Source organism: Mercurialis annua, linkage group LG8 (genome assembly GCF_937616625.2).
Source record: "Mercurialis annua linkage group LG8, ddMerAnnu1.2, whole genome shotgun sequence".
Classification (NCBI taxonomy): Eukaryota; Viridiplantae; Streptophyta; class Magnoliopsida; order Malpighiales; family Euphorbiaceae; genus Mercurialis; species Mercurialis annua.
This window is the reverse complement of record NC_065577.1, coordinates 21,204,032-21,226,035: the sequence shown is the minus strand read 5'-3', so window position 1 is coordinate 21,226,035 and position 22,004 is coordinate 21,204,032. Positions and strand designations below refer to the sequence as shown.

General features: G+C 40.6%; 2 protein-coding genes across 2 annotated transcripts; both read right to left on the bottom strand.

Annotated features, from left to right (window-relative positions):
- Positions 1-11,181: 11,181 nt before the first annotated feature.
- LOC126660887 (ATP synthase protein MI25-like) lies at positions 11,182-11,959 on the bottom strand. The gene has a single exon (XM_050354590.2). It carries the CDS (start codon positions 11,829-11,831, stop codon positions 11,238-11,240), a length of 594 nt encoding a protein of 197 aa, XP_050210547.1. The 5' UTR covers positions 11,832-11,959; the 3' UTR covers positions 11,182-11,237.
- A 23-nt stretch (positions 11,960-11,982) lies between these two features.
- Positions 11,983-12,445, bottom strand: LOC126660888 (NADH-ubiquinone oxidoreductase chain 4L-like). Its single transcript, XM_050354591.2, has one exon. It carries the CDS (start codon positions 12,317-12,319, stop codon positions 12,017-12,019), a length of 303 nt encoding a protein of 100 aa, XP_050210548.1. The 5' UTR covers positions 12,320-12,445; the 3' UTR covers positions 11,983-12,016.
- Between the last annotated feature and the right edge of the window lie 9,559 nt (positions 12,446-22,004).

Sequence of the window (22,004 nt, the reverse complement as noted above, 5' to 3'; positions counted from 1 at the left end):
GGTTATATTACGCATAGTGTGCGTGAAAAGATAATCGAACGACGCGTTAAAGAGACTTGAGACACGACATACTAATCCAGCGTAACTTTTCACGCACACTTTGTGTAAAATAACTAAACTATGCTTAGGTAATCGGAACGACGCGTTAAAGAGACTTAAGACGTGACATACTAGTCTAGCGTCACTTTTCATGCACACTTTGCATAATATAACCTAACCAATCTTAGGTAATCGGAACGACGCATTAAAGAGACTTGAGATGCGCCATACTAATCTAACGTCACTTTTCGAGCACACTTTGCGTAATACAGCCTAACCATGCATAGGTAATCTGAACAACGCGTTAAAGAGACTTGAACCACGACATACTAATGTTGCCTCCCTTTTTACACACACTTTGCGTAACATAACCTAACCATGCTTAGGTAATCGGAATGACACGTTAAAAAGACTTGAGACGCTCCATACTATTTTAGCGTCACTTTTTACTCACACTTTGCGTAATATAACCTTACCATGCTTAAGTAATCAGAATGACGCGTTAAAGAGACTTGAGACACGGCATACTAATCTACCACTATTCACTCACTCTTTGAGTAATATAACCTAACCATACTTAGGTAATCGACACGATGCGTTAAAGAGACTTGATACGCGACATACTAATCTATTTTCACTTTTACCGCACACTTTTTGTAATATAACCTATCCATTCTTAGGTAATTGGAACGACACGTTAGATAGACTTGTGACGCGACATAAGCATGTTAATCGATACGACGCAATAAAGAGACTTGAGACGGGACTTACTAATCTATTGTCACTTTTGACGCACACTTTGCGTAAGATAACCTAGCCATGCTTAGATAGTAAGAACAACGCATCAAAGAGACTTGAGACGCGACATACTAATCTTGCGTCACTTTTCACGCACATTTTGCGTAATATAACCTAACCATTCTTAGGAAATAGGAGCCACGCGTTAGAGAGACTTGAGACGCGACATACTAATCTAGCGTCAGTTTTCATGAAACTTTGCGTAATTTAACCTAACCATACTTAGGTATTCAGAACGACGCATGAAAGTGACTTGCGATGCGAGATAAGCATGGTAATCGAAACGACGCGTTAAAGAGACTTGAGACGCGACATACTAATCTAGTGTCACTTTTCATGCACACTTTTCGTAATATAACCTAACTGTAACTAGTTAATAGGAATAACGCATTAAAGAGAACTGAGACGCGACATACTAAGCTAGCGTCACTTTTCACGCTCACTTTGCGTAATATAACCTAACCATGGTTAGGTAATTGCAACGACGCGTTAAATCTACTTGGGACACGACTTACTAATTTATTGTTACTTTTCACGCACACTTTGTGTAGTATAACCTAACCATGCTTAGGTAATCAGAATGACGCGTTAGAGAGACTTGTGACGCAACATAAGCATGGTAATCAAAACGACACATTAAAGATACTTGAGACGCGACATACTAATCTAGCGTCACTTTTCAACCACACATTGCGTAATATAACCTAACCGTGCTTAGGTACTCAGAACAACGCGTTAAAGAGCCTTGAGACACGACATACTAATCTAACGTCACTTTCACGCACACCTTGCGTAATATAACCTAACCATGCTTAGGTAATCAGAACGACGCGTTAAAGAGACTTGAGACACGACATACTAATCTAGCTTCACTTTTCACGCACACTTTGCGTAATATAACCTAATTATGGTTAGGTAATCGGAACGACGCGTTAACTTGAGACGCGACATGCTAATCTAGCGTCACTTTCACGCACACCTTGGGTAATATAAGCTAACCATACTTAGTTAATCCGAACGACGCGCTAATGAGACTTGAGACGCAACATTGTTTGGTTATTGTCCCGATTACCTAAGCATTGTTAGGTTATTGTTCCGATTACCTAAGCATGGTTAGGTAGTGTGTGTGAAAAGTAACGCTAGATTAGTATGTCGCGTCTCAAGTCTCTTTAACTCGTCGTTTCGATTACCTAAGCGTGGTTTAGTTATATTACGTAAAGTGTGCGTGAAAGGTGATTCTTGATTAGTATGTCGCTTCTCAAGTCTCTTTAACTCGTCGTTCCGATTACCTATGCATGGTTAGGTTATATTACGCGAAGTCTGCGTAAAAGGTGACGCTAGATTAGTATGGCGCGTCTCAAGTCTCTTTAACGCGTCGTTTCGATAGCCATTCTTGTGTTGCGTCACAAGTGTCTCTAACGCGTCGTTCCGGTTACCTAAGCAAGGTTTAGTTATATGCGCAAAGTGTGCGTGAAAAGTGATGCTAGATTAGTATGTCGCGTCTCAAATCTCTTTATCTAGTCGTTCCGATTACCTAAGCATGGTTAGGTCATATGGCAAAAAGTCTGCGTAAAAAGTGATGCCATATTAATACGTCCGCGTCTCAAGTCTGTTTAACTCGTTGTTTCGATTTCCATGCTTATGTTGCGTCTCAAGTCTTGTTAACTCGTCGTTTTAATTGCCATGCTTATGTTGCGTTTCAAGTCTTGTTAACTCGTCGTTTCGATTGCCATGCTTATGTCGCGTCCCAAGTCTCTCTAACGCGTCCTTCTTATTACCTAAGCATGGTTAAGTTATATTACGCAAAGTGTGCGTGAAAAGTGACGCTGGATAAGTATGTCGTGTTACAAGTCTCTCTAACGTGTCGTTTCGATTACCTAAGCATGTTTAGATTATATTGCTCAAAGTGTGCGTGAAAAGTTAAGCTAGATTATTAGTATGTCGCGACTCAAGTCCCTTTAACGCGTGTTCCTATTACCTAAGGTTAGGTTATATTACGCAAAGTATGCGTGAAAAGTGACGCTTGATTAGTATGTCGCATCTCAAGTCTCTTTAACGCGTTGTTCCGATTACCTAAGCATGGTAATATATCCTAACTATGCATAGGTAATCAGAATTCGCGTTAAAGAGACTTGTGACGCGCCATAAGCATGGTAATCCAATCGACGCGTTAAAGAGACTTGAGGCACGCCATACTAATCTAGCTTCACATTTTATGCAGACTTTGCGTAATATAACCTAACCATGCTTAGGTAATCGAAATGACGTATGAAAGAGACTTGAGATGCGACATACTAATCTAGCATCACTTTTCACGCACATTTTGTGTAATATAACCTAACAATGGGTAATCGGAACGACGCGTTAGAGAGATTTGAGACGCGACATAAGCATGGTAATCAAAACAACGCGTTAAAGAGACTTGAGACGCGACATACTAATTTAGCTTCACTTTTCACGCACACTTTGCATAATATAGCCTAATGATGCATAGGTGACGCGTTAGAGAGACTTGTGACGCGACATATTAATCTAGTGTCACTTTTCACGCACACTTTGCGTAATATAACTCAGCCATTCTTAGGTAATCAGAACGACGCGTTAGAGAGACTTGTGACGCGACATAAGCATGGTAATAAAAACGACGCGCTAAAGTGCATGCCATACTAATCTAGCGTCACTTTTTACGCAGACTTTGCGTAATATAACCTAGCCATGCGTAATTAGAATGACACATTAAAGAGACTTGAGACGCGGCATACTAATTTAGCGTCACTTTTGACACACACTTTGCGTAATATAGCCTAATGATGCTTAAGTAATCGGAACGACGCGTTAAAGAGACCTGTGACGCGATATACTAATCTAGCGTCACATTTCACGCACACTTTGTGTAATATAACCTAACCATGCTTAGCTAATCGGAACACGCGTTAAAGAGACTTGTGACACGACATAAGGATAGTAATCGAATGACGCGTTAAAGAGACTTAAGAAGCGCCATATTAATCTAGCGTAACCATGCATAGGTAATCGGAAACAAGTTAAGGAGACTTGAGACGCGACATACTAATCTATTGTCACTTTTCACGCACACTTTGCGTAGTATAAACTAACCATGCTTAGGTAATCGGAACGACGCGTTAAAGAGACTTCAGACGCGACATACTAATCTAGCGTCATTTTTAACCATGCTTAGGTAACCGGAAGACGCGTTAAAGAGATTTGAGACGTGACATACTAATCGAGCGTCTCTTTTCACGAACACTTTGCGTAATATAACCTAACCATGCTTAGATAATCGAACGACGCGTTAAAGAGACTTGCGACGCGACATACTAATCCAGCGTAACTTTTCACGCACACTTTGTGTAAAATAACCTAACCATGCTTAAGTAATCGGAACGACGCGTTTTTGACTTATGACGTGACATACTAGTCTAGCATCACTTTTCAGGCACACCTTGCGTAATATAACATAACTATGCATAGGTAATCCAAACGATGCGTTAACATGAGACATACTAATCTAGCGTCACTAAAAAACGCACACTTTGCGTAATATAACCAAACCATTCTTACGTAATCAAAACGACGTGTTCAAGAGACTTGAGATGAGACATACTAATCTAGCGTCACTTTTCACGCACTCTATGCGTAATATAACCTGACCATGCTAAGGTAATCGTAACGACTCGTTAAAGACACATTAGACTTGACATACTAATATATGTTGTCACTTTTCGCACAAACTTTGCGTAATATAACCTAACAATGCTTAGGTAGTCGGAACGACGCGTTAAATAGATTTGAGACGCAACATACTAATATATTGTCATTTTTCACGCACATGTTGCGTAATATAACCGAACCATGCTTAGGTAATCGGAACAACGCGTTAGAGAGACTTGTGATGCGACATAGGCATGGTAATCGAAACGACGCGTTACAAAGACTTGAGATCCGTAATACTAATCTAGCGTAACTTATTTCGCACACTTTGGGTAATATGGTTGCTTAGAAATCGGAACGACGCATTTGAGAGACTTGAGACACGACGTACTAAGATAGCGTCACTTTTCACGCACACTTTGTGTAATATAACCAAACCATTCTTTGGAAATAGGAGCGACGTGTTAGAGAGACTTGAGACGCGACATACTAATCTTGCGTCAATTTTCATGAAACTTTGTGTAGTATAACCTAAACATACTTAGGTAATCTGAACGACGCGTTAAAGTGACTTGACGCAAGATAAGCATGGTAATCGAACGACGCGTTAAAGAGACTTGAAACGCGTTATACTAATCTAGTGTCACTATTCATGCATACTTTTTGTAATATAACCTAACCATAATTAGTTAATAGGAACGCATTAAAGAGAACTGAGACGCGACATACTACGATAGCGTCACTTTTCACGCTCACTTTACGTAATATAACCTAACCATGGTTAGGTAATTGCAACGACGCGTTAAATATACTTCAGACACGACTTACTAATTTATTGTTACTTTTCATGCACACTTTGTGTAATATATAACCTAACCATGCTTAGGTAATCGGAACGACGCGTTAGAGAGACTTGTGACGCGACATAAGCATGATAATCGAAACGACGAATTAAAAATAATATAGACACGACTTACTAATCTAGCATCACTTTTCAAGCACACGTTGCGTAATATAATCTAACCATGCTTAGGTACTTAAAACGACGCGTTAAAGAGCCTTGAGAAGCGACATACTAATCTAGCGTCACTTTCACGCACACCTTGCGTATTTAACCTAACCATGCTTAGGTAATCAGAACGACGTGTTAAAGAGACTTGAGACGCGACATACTAATAATCTAGCTTCACTTTTCACGCACACTTTGCGTAATATAACATAATCATGCTTTGGTAATCGGAACGACGCGTTAACGAGCCTTGAGACGCGACATGCTAATCTAGCGTCACTTTCACGCACACCTTGCGTATTATAAGCTAACCAAGCTTAGGTAATCCGAACGACGCGTTAAAGAGACTTGAGACGTGATATGCTAATTTAGCGTCACTTTTAACGCACACTTTGCGTAATATAACCTAACCATTCTTAGGTAATCAAAACGACGTGTTAAAGAGACTGGAGATGCGACATTCTAGTCAAGAGTCATTTTTCACGCACTCTTTGTGTAATATAACCTCACCATGATTAGGTAATTGGGACGACTCGTTAAAGAGAGTTTAGATGCGACATACTAATCTATTGTTACTTTTCACGCACACTTTGCGTAATATAACCTAACCATGCTTAGGTATTCGAAATGACGCGTTAGGGAGACTTGTGACGCGATTTAAGCATGGTAATCGAAACGACGTGTTCAAGACACTTGAAAACGCGACATACTAATCTAGCGTCACGTTTAACGCACACTTTGCGTAATATAACCTAACCATGGTTAGGTAATCGGAACGACGCGTTGAATAGACTTGATACGCGACCTACTAATCTAGAGTCACTTTTCACGCACACTTTGCGTAATATAACTGTGCTTAGGTATTCGGAACACGCGTTAAAGAGACTTGAGACGTGACATACTAATCTAGCGTCACTTGTCATGCACACTTTGCGTAATATAACCTAACCATTCTTAGATAATCGGAATGACGCGTTAAACAGACTTGAGACGCGACATACTAATCTTGCTTCGATTTTCACGCATATACTCTGCGTAACCTAACCTAACCATGCTTAGATAATCATAACGACGCGTTAGAGACACTTGTGACGCGACATAAGTATGGTAATCGAAACTACGCGTCAAAGAGTCTGGAAACCCGCCATACTAATCTAGTGTCACTTTTTACGCACTCTTTGCGTAATATAACCTAACCATGCTTAGGTAATCGGAACAACGCGTTTAAGAGACTTGAGACACGACATACTAATCTAGCATAACTTTTCACTCACACTTTGCGTAATGTGACCTAGGAACGACGCGTTAAAGAGACTTGAGACGCGACATACTAACCTAGCGACAGGTTTCACGCAAACGTTGCGTAACATTAACCTAACCATGAATAGGTTATCAAAACGACGCGTTATAGAGACTTGAGAAGCGACATACTAATCTAGCGTCACTTTTCACATACAATTTGCGTATAATAACCTAACCATGCTTAGGTAATCGGAACGACGCGTTAAAGTGACCTGAGACGCGACATACTAATCAATTGTCACTTTTCACGCACAATTTCTGTAATACAACCTAAAAATGCTTAGGTAATTTGAACGATATGTTTGAGAGACTTGTAACGTGACATAAGCATGGTAATCGAAACGATATGTTTGAGAGACTTCTAACGTGACATAAGCATGGTAATCGAAACGAAGCGTTAAAGAGACTTGAGACGTGTTATACTAATCTAGCGTTATTTTTTACGCACACTTAGCGTAATATAGCCTAACCATGCTTAAGTAATCGTAACAACACTTTACAGAGACTTGTGACGTGACATACTAATCTAGCGACTCTTTTAACACGCAGTAACATAACCATGCTTAGGTATTCAGAACGACACATTAAATAGACTTGAGACACGAAATACTAATTGATTCTCATTTTTCACGCACACTTTGCGTAATATAACCAAACCATGCTTAGGTAATCGGAACGACGCGTTAAAGAGACTTGAGACGCGAAATATTGATTGACCGTCAGTTTTCACGGAAACTTTGCGTAATATGCCATGATTTGATAATCAGAACGACGCATTAGAGACACTTGTGATGCGACATAAGCACAGTAATCGAAACAACGAATTAAAGAGACTTGAAACGCGCCATACTAATCTAGCGTCACTTTTTACGCACGCTTTGCGTAATATAACCTAACCATGCTTAGGTAATCGGAACGACGCGTTAAAGAGACTTGAGACGCGGCATACTAATCTAGCCGTCACTATTCACGCACACTTTGCGTAATACAACCTAACCATGATTAGGTAATCGGAACGACGCTTTAAAGAGACTTGAGACACGACATACTAACCTAGCAACAGTTTTCACGCACACATTGCGTAATATAACCTAACCATGCTTTGGTAATCGGAACGACGCGTTAAAGAGATTTGAGGCGCGACATACTAATCTAGCGTCACTTTTCACGCACACTTTGCGAAAAAATAAACTCACCATGATTAGGTAATCGGAACTACATGTTAAAGAGACTTACGACGCGACATACTAATCTATTGTCACTTTTCACGCACACTATGTGTAATATAACCTAACCATGCTTTGGAAATCGGAACATTGTGATAGAGATACTTGTAACGTGACATAAGCATGGAATCGAAACGAAGCGTAAAAAAGACTTGAGAGGCGCCACACTAATCTAACCTCACTTTTTACGCACACTGCGTAATATAACTTAAGCAAGCTCAGGCAATCGTAACAACGCGTTAAAGAGACTTGTGACGCGACATACTAATCTTGCGACACTTTTAGCGTGCACTTGGCGTAATATAACATAACCATGATTTGGTAACCGGAACGACGCGTTAGAGAGACTTGTGACAGGACATAAGCATGGTAATCGAAACGACGCGTTAAAGAGACTTGAGACGCGCCATAAGCATGGTAATCCAAACGACGCGTTAAAGAGACTTGAGGCCCGCCATACTAATCTAGCATCACGTTTTATGCAGACTTTGCGTAATATAACCTAACCATGCTTAGGTAATCGGAATGACGCATTAAAGAGACTTGAGACGCGACATACTAATCTAGCGTCACTTTTCACGCACACTTTGCGTAATATAACCTAACCATACTTAAGTAATCGGAACGACGCGTTAGAGAGATTTGAGACGCGACATAAGCATGGTAATCAAAACGACGCGTTATATAGACTTGAGACGCGACATACTAATTTAGCTTCACTTTTCACGCACACTTTGCGTAATATAGCATAAAGATGCTTAGGTGACGCGTTAGAGAGACTTATGACGCGACATATTAATCTAGTGTCACTTTTCAAGCACACATTGCGTAATATAACTCAGCCATGCTTAGGTAATCAGAACGACGCGTTAGAGAGACTTGTGATGCGACATAAGCATGGTAATAAATCTAGCGTCACTTTTTACGCAGACTTTGCGTAATATAACCAAACCATGCTTAGGTAATTCGAATGACAAATTAAAGAGACTTGAGACGCGACATACTAATTTAGCGTCACTTTTCACGCACAGTTTGTGTAATATAGCTTAATGATGCTTAGGTAATCAGAACGACGCGTTAGAGAGACTTGTGAGGTGATATCCTAATCTAGCATCACTTTTCACGCACAATTTGCGTAATATAACCTAACCATGCTTAGGTAATCGGAACACGCGTTAAAGAGACTTGTGACACGACATAAGCATGCTAATCGAACGACGCGTTAAAGAGACTTGAGATGCGCCATACTAATCTAGCGTAACCATGCATAGGTAATCAGAACAACGAGTTAAGGAGACTTGAGACGAGACATACTAATCTAGCGTCACTTTTCATGCACACTTTGCGTAGTATAAACGAACCATGCTTAGGTAATCGGAACGACGCGTTAAAGAGACTTCAGACGCGACATACTAATCTAGCGTCACTTTTAACCATGCTTAGGTACCGGAACACGCGTTAAAGAGATTTGAGACATGCACACTTTGCATAAAATAAGCTAACCATGCTTAGATTATCGAACGACGCATTAAAGAGACTTAAGAGGCGACATACTAATCCTGCGTAACTTTGACACACACTTTGCGTAAAATAACCTATTAATGCTTAGGTAATCGGAACAACGCGTTAAGAGACTTAAGACGTGACATACTAGTCTAGCGTCACTTTTCACGCACAATTTGCATAATATAACATAACCAATCTTTGGTAATCGGAACGACACATTAAAGAGACTTGAGACGCGCCATACTAATGAAATGTCACTTTTCGAGCACACTTTCCGTAATTCAACCTAACCATGCTTAGGTATTCGGAACAACGCGTTAAAGATACTTAAGACGGAAAACATACTAATGTAGCGTCCCTTTTTATGCACACTTTGCGTAATATAACCTAACCCTGCTTAGGTAATCGGAATGACACGTTAAAAAGACTTAAGACGTGCAATATTATTTTAGCGTCTGTTTTTACGCACACTTTGCATAATATAACCTTACGATGCTTAAGTAATCGGAACGACGCGTAAAAGAGACTTGAGACACGACATACTAATCTACCGTCACTATTCACTCACTCTTTGAGTAATATAACCTTACCATGCTTTAGTAATCGAAACGATGTGTTAAAGAGACTTGATATGCGACATACTAATCTATTTTCACTTTTACCGCACACTTTGCGTAATGTAACCTAACCATACTTAGGTAATCGGAACGACACGTTAGATAGACTTGTGACGCGAGTTAAGCTTGGCAATTGATACGACCCATTAAAGAGACTTGAGACGCAACTTACTAATCTATTGTACTAGCACACCGCCTATGGCATAGTCTGACGTGTGTATTTCAAATGGCTTAGTGTGATCTGGCAACTGCAATACGGGGTCATCAATCACTGCCTGCTTTAGGTCCTCAAAAGCTCTTTGACACTCTTCCGATCAGTGCAGTGCCATGATAGGTCGTACGTCCTTCTTTAGGAGATTTTTGAGTTGAGCAGCCCTCTTCGAGTAACTTACAATGAATCTTCGGTAATAGTTCACGAGCCCTAAAAATGATCTTAGCTCATTCACCTTGGTGGGTGCTTGCAACTCCTCGATGGCTCTGATGCCCATCCAATCCCTATTCCTAGGATCTCCGTTTGTTCAAAGGAGCATTTCTCTTTCTTTATTTACATAGAGGTGATTCTTCCTTAATACCTTAAAAACGTTCCGGAGGTGGCTAACGTGGTCGTTTAACGAATAGCTATAGCCCACGATTAAAGTAAACCACCAGTTGTCTAAGTACGGGTGGAATAGCTCATTGTGGAGGGTGCAGAACGTGGCAGGGGCATTGGTGAGTCCAAAAGGCATAACCATATCAAAGGCCTGGTTGGTTGCTTACTTGTCACACGGGTCGTCTTTGGCTCTCCTTCCACGATACGCAGCTGGTAGTAGCCCGACTGTAGATCCAACTTCGAGAAGTATCTCGTGCTTCTGGGCGAAGAAGTCTGCAATTAAAGTGGATACTTGTTCTTGATGGCTAGGTTACCTTGTTGAGCGCCCGATAATCAATGCACAAGGCTCCTGCTTCTTCTGGAAGAAAACGGGGGCTCCCCAACCTTTAATTTATCAAGTACTTGCTGGACTTCCTGAGAAAGAAGTCGTCTTGGTATTGGATCCGCTCTTCTGTTAGCATGAAATGAATTAGATTCTATTAATCTTCTTTATTCTTAAGAGAACCCCCCACCCGAACCATTCTTAAGACCACCAAGCCCTCTCGAATGAGTTCTACTATAGAAGCTTTCAACGTACACCCGGGGAAAAATCTTTCACTCACTGAGAAGTGAAACCCTGTGACTAGATCGTCCTGAAGACGGATGCGACGGGAAGAAGTGGCATTTGAAAGTGTTGCTGACTTAACATTTAGGTTTCGGCATAACAAAGCTTGCACTGTCTTTTTGCACTTAGGCGCATAGCGTGCCATTGGTAATGATTCCACTACGGTGCCACAAATTCGCAAGCTGATCCTAAGTAATCGTTGTTGTTCATTGGATTCCGGAGGAACTACTTCGTTAGGATTGGGGAATTGCTGTGATTCTTCCTGAATAGCCTGGATTCTCCCGTGGAGAGTCACTTTGAAAGTATTACCTAAACTCTTCCGACTGAATATGATAAAGCCTATAAAACAACGAGCTACTATCATTTCTTCATTATAGATTGAGATCTTCTTCGAACTTAATGCACAAATAAATAGAATAGCAGCAAATAACATCTTTCTAGCCTGCATATTCGTGGAACTCAATTTCATTTAGAAAGCTTCTCTCTATCTTTCAGCAACTGAACGGGAAGTGGTTTAGGAAAGGACTTTAGAATCGGATGCGCTCGCCCAGCGAGAAAGGCCCTGACCCTGCCAACCAAGTAAAAAGAAAAAAGAAAGAAGAGAACGAAAGGAGAAGAGACCTTCGTATTTTGGTAATTCTCTAGGAGTCATCTTTAACCTTGAATGCTATTAAGAAATTCTACAGCAAGAGTCCCTCGGACTCGGAAAGTAATAACAAAAATGGCTAACCCAATAGCAGATTCTGCAGCTGCCACCGTTGGAACCAATGAAGCAAATGATTGACCCATCATATCATCCGAAGAAACGGAAAATACCAAAAAGTTCAAATTCACAGCTAATAACATTGATTCAATTGGCATTGACATAATAGGAATATTTCTTCTATTAAGGAGGATTCCCCGAATACCTAAAATAGAGATGATCATAGAAAATGTGAAATATTTGATAGGATCCATTTCGTGAACGTGGAATGTAAGAGAAATTCAAATGTTATAACTCTAGTACGTCAGGAAGGCTATGTCATTTACAACCCCGGCGTATTTTGGATGCTTGAAGGCCCCGCTGACTCGAAGTTCTTTAGAAAGATTCTTCTTTATCGATGGTGATCGGTCATGGTATCCATAGCGTTTCTTCTTTTTCGGCCAATTCTAAGAAAGAAAAATCCCGAAAAATCCGTCAATAAATGACAAACCCCATTATACAGATGATATGACACGGCTAAGACAGTAATCTCGACGGAGATTAGGATGAGCTTTGATGAAAAAAATAAGAACTGATAGAAATTCTCATAGGTGAAGCAAATCAAACCTATTTTCAGACAAAGAAGATAAAAAAAACAAAACTATAGTGGCTAGGAAAGCCCCGGAGATTCTATGGAAAATTGGAAACGTCCAAGTAAGCTGTGGCTTATAAATAGGAAGATGAGGAGATAACGGGCGAAGGATATTCATGAGATTAGGTTGGATTTATGTTCATTCGCTCTGCTCGCGGAGCGGCATACCGAAAAAAAGAAAAGCCTTATCGTATTGGAATCGATGACTTACATACCACCGAAATTTTTAACATACTCAAGGGCTTGTATAAAGTGCGGGCTTTGTATACCGTGGTTGACTAAGACTAAATATATATGTTGGAGAACAGCTAGATCTTCCACATCTAGGTGGATGTGTGCAGCGACCTGCTGTATGGTTCCCGGGAATTTAAAATCATTGGCGCTATTCATATTTCCATATAAATGGAACAAAGCTTCAAGCTTATCACATATTTGTTCCTTGACAGAGTCGAACGCCAAGTCTCCCAAGCGTTCTTCCATGTTATCGGTATTTCACCCCCGTAACCGTCCAGCCCGAAAAGCCACGAGAATGGCCAAGGGCAGGACTAAGCCCATACTTAATATAGATTCAGTGATTAATTGCGCAAGGGAATTCTCTATAAAGATAAAGAAAGCGGAACTGCTACTTTTTTTTCTACTCCTGCACCTACCTCCACCGGTCCTATCTTTCCAATGGGCTCGTCTCCCGCTTCCTTCTCACCGGGGCAAAGCCCTTACTTTACTTAGTTCGGGCTACAGATATAAATCAAAGTTTTAGAGAAGGTAAGCTAAAGGGAAGGGAAGCTTTGTTTGGGAGGTTGGGGGTGAAAGAGCAGATCTATCTATATCTGGTCTTCTTGTTGTCCCGTATCGATATATGCTTTACCTTTGCTGCTACCTAGTCTTTCTTCTAGATACCCACAGGAAACCAGACCCGTCTGAACCTAGCCTCCCCTCTTAAAAGACTAGGTACACCCAGTTCTAGATTTCTTGTTTTGTTTACCGACAAATGCCAACCTAGCTTCTTTTTACGTGCACCCAGTTCCTATCTTGTAAGCTTCAAAATTGCTACTTCTTTATGTCTGAGAAACCACCCCTAATAGATTCAAGTCTATCTGCTCTGCCGCTGCTTCTTCTTCTCTTAGGAGAGATCCTGATCTTTATCTTATGCAATTCTTATTGGGTTTTGTCTTCTCGACTTTCCGCAACTACTGCCGTCGTAGGATGAGGTGAGGGGCGAGAGGGGATATTAGGAGAGGAATACTTGCGGATGTGATCATTAGTCTTTCTTACTGCTACACATCCCGGGTCTAGAGGACTTCTTGTTCAAGAGGGCCGAATAGACAAATTGTTTTTTAAGGACTCTTCGAATGTGAGGTATTCCCTATTATTCGACATCAGCTACAGCACCTGGACCTATCTAATCTTTATTTCCGGGTAGAGTAGTATGATTCTACTAATTCTGAGAAGAGAGATATGCGAGTCTACCCGGGTGAAGTTATCCTAGAGGGTAAGAAGCCTATCGGAAAGGCTAAGGATGGACAAAACTTTTGATTAGGAATCTGGTTCAGGCTGTTTTCTAGCGTTGGTCAGTTTTCTTCTTTTTTTTACTGAATCCTTCTTCTCCCAGTGGATCATAAAAACTGGTAAGTCGCACACGGTGCTCGTACCTTGGGCTTGGATAATTCTAATGATCCGTGAACCGGCAGTGAATGCGGAGATCAAAGGGCTATGGCTTACTTAAAGATTTTCTTTGTCTTCCTTTGTTTCCCAATCCGTTGATAAGAGTGTTGACCTTCTTTTTATTGACCTTGGCTTCGGCTGCTGACTTCTGCCATATGTGACACACATGATGAGCTGACAGAAAAGCTTGGCTTGACTACCCTGTTCCTGTGCATTGAAACCATCCGAAAGACACAGGAGATCTATATGTGGAATTGAAGAAGTAAGAAAACCTTGTGTCCACCCTAAGCTCAAAACGTCAGCTTAGAGAGAGAAAGGCCTAAAAAGCTCCAAAAGAAAAGCTGGATTTCCAAGACAAGGTACAACTCATCCCAATCATAGACATTGAACCCGATAGATTGGGCGCTTCTCTGGTTAGTTTCCCCAGCCCTTTCTTTCTGTTCTTATAGCATAGCCCTTTCTTGGGAAAGGAAAGGCTCTATTTTGATAGTCCCGATTAACACTTATCGGTTCCACTCCCGCGCAAATGGCTTCAAAACTTTCCTTAATTCGTCCATCTCATGAAGAAAGAATCTCCTGTTATTTTCAGCTGTACGAAGCAAAGCTCAGAGGCCAGTCACTTGCTTCAAGATAGAGTGAATCTTTCTTTGTCCCTAGCTTACATTGGTATAGGGATATGGTTAAGCCAAGATTCAATGTCCAATATTCTTCTCACTCCAGATTTGCGGGATAGAGCTTGGCTTAGTAGGAGTCTGGTTCAGTACCTTTTATGTGGTTCAGGATAGTAAGAACGACGCATTAAAGAGACTTGAGATGCGACATACTAATCTAGCGTCACTTTTACGCACTCTCTGCGTAATATAACCTAACCATGCTTAGGTAATCGGAACGACGCATTAGAGAGACTTGCGACGCGACATACTAATCTAACGTCACTTTTCATGCACATGTTGCGTAATATAACCTAACCATGCGTAGGTAATTGAAACAACGCGTTAGAGAGACTTGTGACGCGACATAGGCATGGTAATCCAAAACGACACGTTACAGAGATTTGAGACGCGTAATACTAATCTAGCGTCACTTGTTTTGCACACTTTGCGTAATATAGCCTAACCATGTTTAGAAATCGGAACGACGCATTAGAGAGACTTGAGATGCGACGTACTAATCTAGCATCACTTTTCACACACACTTTGCGTAATATAACTTAACCATGCTTAGGTAATCGGAACAACGCGTTAAATAGACTTGAGACGCGGCCTACTTTTCAATTGTCATTTTTCACACACTCATTGTGTAATATAACCTCACCATGCATAGGTAATCGGAACGACGCACTAGAGAGACTTGTGACGCGACATAGGCATGGTAATAAAAAACGACGCGCTACAGAGATTTGAGACGCGTAATACTAATCTAGCGTCACTTTTTTTTGTACACTTTGTTAACCATGCTTAGAAATCAAAACGACGCGTTAGAGAAACTTGAGACGCGACGTACTAATCTAGTGTCACTTTTCGCGCAAACTTTGTGTAATATAACCTAACCATACTTAGGTAATCAGAACGACGCGTTAATGAGACTTGTGACCCGAGATAAAGCATGGTAATCGAAACGACGCGTTAAAGAGACTTGAGATGCGACATACTAATCTAGCGTCACATTTCACGCACACTTTTCGTAATATAACCCAACCATGCTTAGTTAATCGGAACAACGCGTTAAAGAGAATTGAGACGCGACATGCTATTCTAGCGTCACTTTTCACGCACACTTTCCGTAATATAACCTAACCATGCTTAAGTAATCGGAACGACGCGTTAAATATATTTTAGACACGACATACTAATTTATTGTTTCTTTTCACGCACACTTTGTGTAATATAACCTAACCATGCTTAGGAAATCGGAACGACGCGTTAGAGAGACTTGTGATGCAATATAAGCATGGAAATCGAAACGACGCGTTAAAGAGACTTGAGACACGGCATACTAATCTAGCGTCACTTTTCACGCACACCTCGCGTATTATAACCTAACTATGCTTAGGTATTCAGAACGTCGCGTTAGAGAGACTTGAGACGCGCCATACTAATCTAGCGTCACTTTTCAAGCACACTTTGCGTAATATAATATAACCATGCTTAGGTAATCGGAACGATGTGTTAAAGAGCCTTGAGACACGACATACTAATCTAGTGTCACTTTTCACGTACACCTTGTGTAATATAACCTAACCATATTTTGGTAATAGGAACGACGTGTTAAAGAGACTTGAGACGCAACATGCTAATCTAGCGTCACTTTCCATGCACACGTCGCGTAATATAACCTAACTATGCTTAGGTAATCCAGACGACGCGTTAAAGAGACTTCAGACGAGACATACTAATCTAGCGTCACTGAAAAACGCACACTTTGCGTAATATAACCTAACCATTCTTAGGAAATCGAGAAAACGTGTTCAAGAGACTTGAGATGCGACATACTAATCTAGCGTCACTTTTCAAGCACTCTGTGCGTAATATAACCTGACCATGCTTAGGTAATCGTAACGACTCGTTAAAGTGACTTTAGACTCATACTAATATCCATTGTCATTTTTTAAGCACACTTTGCCTAATATAACCTAACAATGCTTAGGTAGTTGGAAAGACGAGTTAAATAGATTTGAGACGCAACATACTAATCTATTGTCATTTTTCACGCACACGTTGCGTAATATAACCTAACCATGCTTAGGTAATCGGAACGACGCGTTAGAGAGACTTGTGACGCGACATAGGCATGGTGAAACGACGCGATACAGAGACTTGAGATGCGTAATACTAATCTGGCGTAACTTATTTTGCACACTTTGGGTAATATAACCCCATGCTTAGAAATCGGAACGACGCATTAGAGAGACTTGAGACGCAACGTACTAAGCTAGCGTCATTTTTCAAGCACACTTTGCGTAATATAACCAAACCATTCTTAGGAAATAGGAGCGACGCGTTAGAGAGACTTGAGACGCGACATACTAATCTTGCGTCAGTTTTCATGAAACTTTACATAATATAACCTAACCATACTTAGGTAATCGGAACGACGCGTTAAAGTGACTTGTGACGCGAGATAAAATGGTAATCGAAAGGACGCGTTAAAGAAACTTGAGACGCGACATACTAATCTAGTATCACTTTTCATGCACACTTTTCCTAATATAACATAACCATAATTATTTAATAGGAACAATACGTTAAAGAGAACAGAGACGCGTTGCAACAACACGTTAAATATACTTGAGACACGACTTACAAATTTAGTGTTACTTTTCACGCACACTTTGTGTAATATAACCTAACCATGCTTAGATAATCGGAACGACGCGTTAGAGAGACTTGTGACGCGACATAAGCATCGTAATCAAAACGACGCATTAATGATACTTGAGGCACGACTTACTAATCTAGCGTCACTTTTTAAGCACACGTTGCGTAATATAACCTAACCATGCTTAGGTACTCAGAACGACGCGATAAAAAGAGCCTTAATACGCGACATACTAATCTAGCGTCACTTTCACGCACACCTTGCATAATATAACCTAACCATGCTTAAATAATCAGAACGACGCGTTAAAGAGACTTGAGATGCGACTTACTAATCTAGCTTCACTTTTCATGCTCACTTTGCGTAATATAACCTAATCATGCTTAGGTACTCAGAACGACGCGTTAACGAGCCTTGAGATGCGACATGCTAATCTAGCGTCACTTTTCACGCACACTTTGCGTAATAACCTAGCCATTCTTAGGTAATCGGTACGACTCGTTAAAGAGACTTGAGATGCGACATACTAGTCTAGTGTCATTTTTCACGTACTCTTTCCGTAATATAACCTAACCACGATAAGGTAATCAGGACAACTCGTTAAAGAGACTTTAGATGCGACATACTAATCTATTGTTACTTTTCATGCACACTTTGCGTAATATAACCTAACCATGCTTATGTATTCGAAACGACACGTTAGAAAGACTTGTGACGCGACTTAAGCATGGTAATCGAAATGACGCGTTTAAGACACTTGAAACGCGACATACTAATCTAGCGTCACGTTTAGCGCACAGTTTGCGTAATATAATCTAACAATGCTTAGGTAATCGGAACGACGCGTTGAATAGACTTGATACGCCACATACTAATCTATTGTCATTTTCACGCACACTTTGCGTAATATAACCTAAGCATGCTTAGGTAGTCGGAACGACGCGTTAAATAGATTTGAGACGTAACATACTATAATCTATTGTCATTGTTCACGCAAACGTTGCGTAATATAACTAACCATGCTTAGGTAATCGTAACGACTCGTTAGTGAGACTTGTGACGCGACATAGGCAAGGTAATCGAAACGACGCGTTACAGAGACTTGAGATGCGTAATACTAATCTGGCGTAACTTATTTCGCACACTTTGCGTAATTTAACCTTACCATGCTCAGAAATCGGAACGACGCATTGGAGAGACACTTGAGACGCGACGTACTAAGCTAGCGTCACTTTTCATGCACACTTTGCGTAATATAACCAAACCATTCTTAGGAAATAGGAGCGACGTGTTAGAGAGACTTGAGACGCGATATACTAATCTTCCGTCAGTTTTCATGAAACTTTGCGTAATATAACTTAACCATACTTAGGTAATCTGAACGACGCGTTAAAGTGACTTGTGACGTGAGATAAGCATGGTAATTGAAACGACCCGTTAAAGTGACTTGTGACGTGAGATATTAATCTAGTGTCAATTTTCATGCACACTTTTCGTAATATAACCTAACCATAATTAGTTAATAAGAACAGCGCGTTAAAGAGCACTGAGACGCGACATACTAAGATAGCGTCACTTTTCACGCTCAATTTGCGTAATATAACCTAACCATGGTTAAGTAATTACAACGACGCATTAAATATACTTGAGACATGACTTACTAATTTATTGTTACTTTTCACGCACACTTTGTGTAATATAATCTAACCATGCTTAGGTAATCGTAACGACTCGTTAAAGTGACGCATTAAAGATACTTGAGACACGACTTATAAATCTAGCGTCACTTTTCAAGCACACGTTGCGTAATATAACCTAACCATGCTTAGGTAATCGGAACGACGCGTTAGAGTGACTTGTGACGCGACATAAGCATGGTAATCGAAACGATGCATTAAAGATACTTGAAACACGACTTACTAATCTAGCGTCACTTTTCAAGCACACGTTGCGTAATATAACCTAGCCATGCTTAGGTACTCAGAACGACGCGTTAAAGAGCCTTGAGATGCGACATACTAATCTAGCGTCACTTTCACGCACACCTTGCGTAATATAACCTAACCATTCTTAGGTAATCAGAACGACGCGTGAAAGAGACTTGAGACGCGACATACTAATCTAGCTTCACTTTTCACGCACACTTTACGTAATATAACCTAATTATGCTTACGTAATCGGAACGACGCGTTAACGAGCCTTGAGACGCGACATGCTAATCTAGCGTCACTTTCACGCACACCTTGCGTAATATAAGCTAACCATGCTTAGGTAATCCGAACGACGCGCTAATGAGACTTGAGACGCGACATGCTGATTTAGCGTCACTTTTCACGCACACTTTGCGTAATATAACCTAACCATGCTTAGGTATTCGAAACGACTCATTAGAGAGACTTGTGACGCAACTTAAGCATGGTAATCGAAACGGCGCGTTAAAGACACTTGAAACGCGACATACTAATCTAGCGTCACGTTTAACGCACACTTTGCGTAATATAACCTAACCATGCTTAGGTAATCGGAACGACGCGTTGAATAGACTTGATACGCCACATACTAATCGATTGTCATTTTTCACGCACACTTTGCGTAATATAACCTAAGCATGCTTAGGTAGTCGGAACGACGCGTTAAATAAATTTGTGACGCAACATACTGATCTATTATCATTTTTCACTCACACGTTGCGTAATATAACCTAACAATGCTTAGGTAATCGGAACGACGGGTTAGAGAGACTTGTGACGCGACATAGGCATGGTAATCGAAACGACGCGTTACAGAGACTTGAGAATACTAATCTAGCGTAACTTATTTCTCAAACTTTGCATAATATAACCTTGCCATGCTTAGAAATCGGAACGACGCATTAGAGAGACTTGAGACGCGACGTACTAAGCTAGCGTCACTTTTCACGCACACTTTGCGTAATATAACCAGACTATTCTTAGGAAATAGGACCGACGCGTTAGAGAGACTTGAGACGCGACTAACTAATCTAGCGTCACTTTTCACACACACTTTGCGAAAAAGTAAACTCACCATGATTAGGTAATCGGAACGACAAGTTAAAGAGACTTGCGATGCGAGATAATCATGGTAATCAAAACGACGCGTTAAAGAGACTTGAGACGCGACATACTAATCTAGTGTCACTTTTTATGCAAACATTTTGTAATATAACCTAACCATAATTTGTTAATAGGAACAACGCGTTAAAGAGAACTGAGACGCGACATACTAAGCTAGCGTCACTTATCACGCTCACTTTCCGTAGTATAACCTAACCATGGTTTGGTAATTGCAACGACGCGTTAAATATAATTGAGACACGACTTACGAATTTATTGTTACTTTTCACGCACACTTTGTGTAATATAACCTAACCATGTTAGGTAATCGGAACGACGCGTTAGAGAGACTTGTGACGCGACATAAGCATGGTAACCGAAACGACGCATTAAAGATACTTGAGGCACAACTTACTAATCTAGCGTCACTTTTCAAGCACACGTTGCGTAATATAATCTAACCATGCTTAGGTACTCAGAACGACGCATTAAAGAGCCTTGAGACGCAACATACTAATCTAGCGTCACTTTCACGCACACCTTGCGTAATATAAACTAACCATGCTTAGGTAATCAGAACGACGCGTTAAAGAGACTTCAGACGCGACATACTAATCTATCTTCACTTTACACGCACACTTTGCATAATATAACCTAATCATGCTTAGGTAATCGGAACGACACGTTAACGCTAGCCTGGTTAGGTTATATTACGCAAAGTGTGCGTGAAAAATGACAATAGATTAGTATGTCGCGTCTCAAGTCTATTTAACGCATTGTTCCAATTACTTCAATATGGTTAGGTTATATTATTACGCAAAGTATGTGTGAAAAATGACAATGGATTAGTATGTCGCGTCATAAGTCTATCTAACGCGTCGTTCCGATTTCCTAAGCATGCTAATGTTATATTACGCAAAGTGTCCGTGAAAAGTGACGCTAGATTAGTATATCGCGTCTCAAAACTCTTTAAACGCGTTGTTCCGATTACCTAAGCATGGTTACTTATATTAGGCAAAGAGTGCGTAAAAAATGACACTAGATTAGTATGTTGTGTCTCAAGTCTCTTTAACACGTCGTTCCGATTACCCAAGAATTGTTAGGTTTACGTAAAGTGTGCGAGAAAAGTAACACTAGATTAGTATGTCCCATCTCAAGTCTCTTAAACGCGTCGTTCCGATTACCTAACCATGGTTTGGTTATTACCCAAGGTGTGCGTGAAATGTGACGCTAGATTAGTATGTCGCGTCTCAT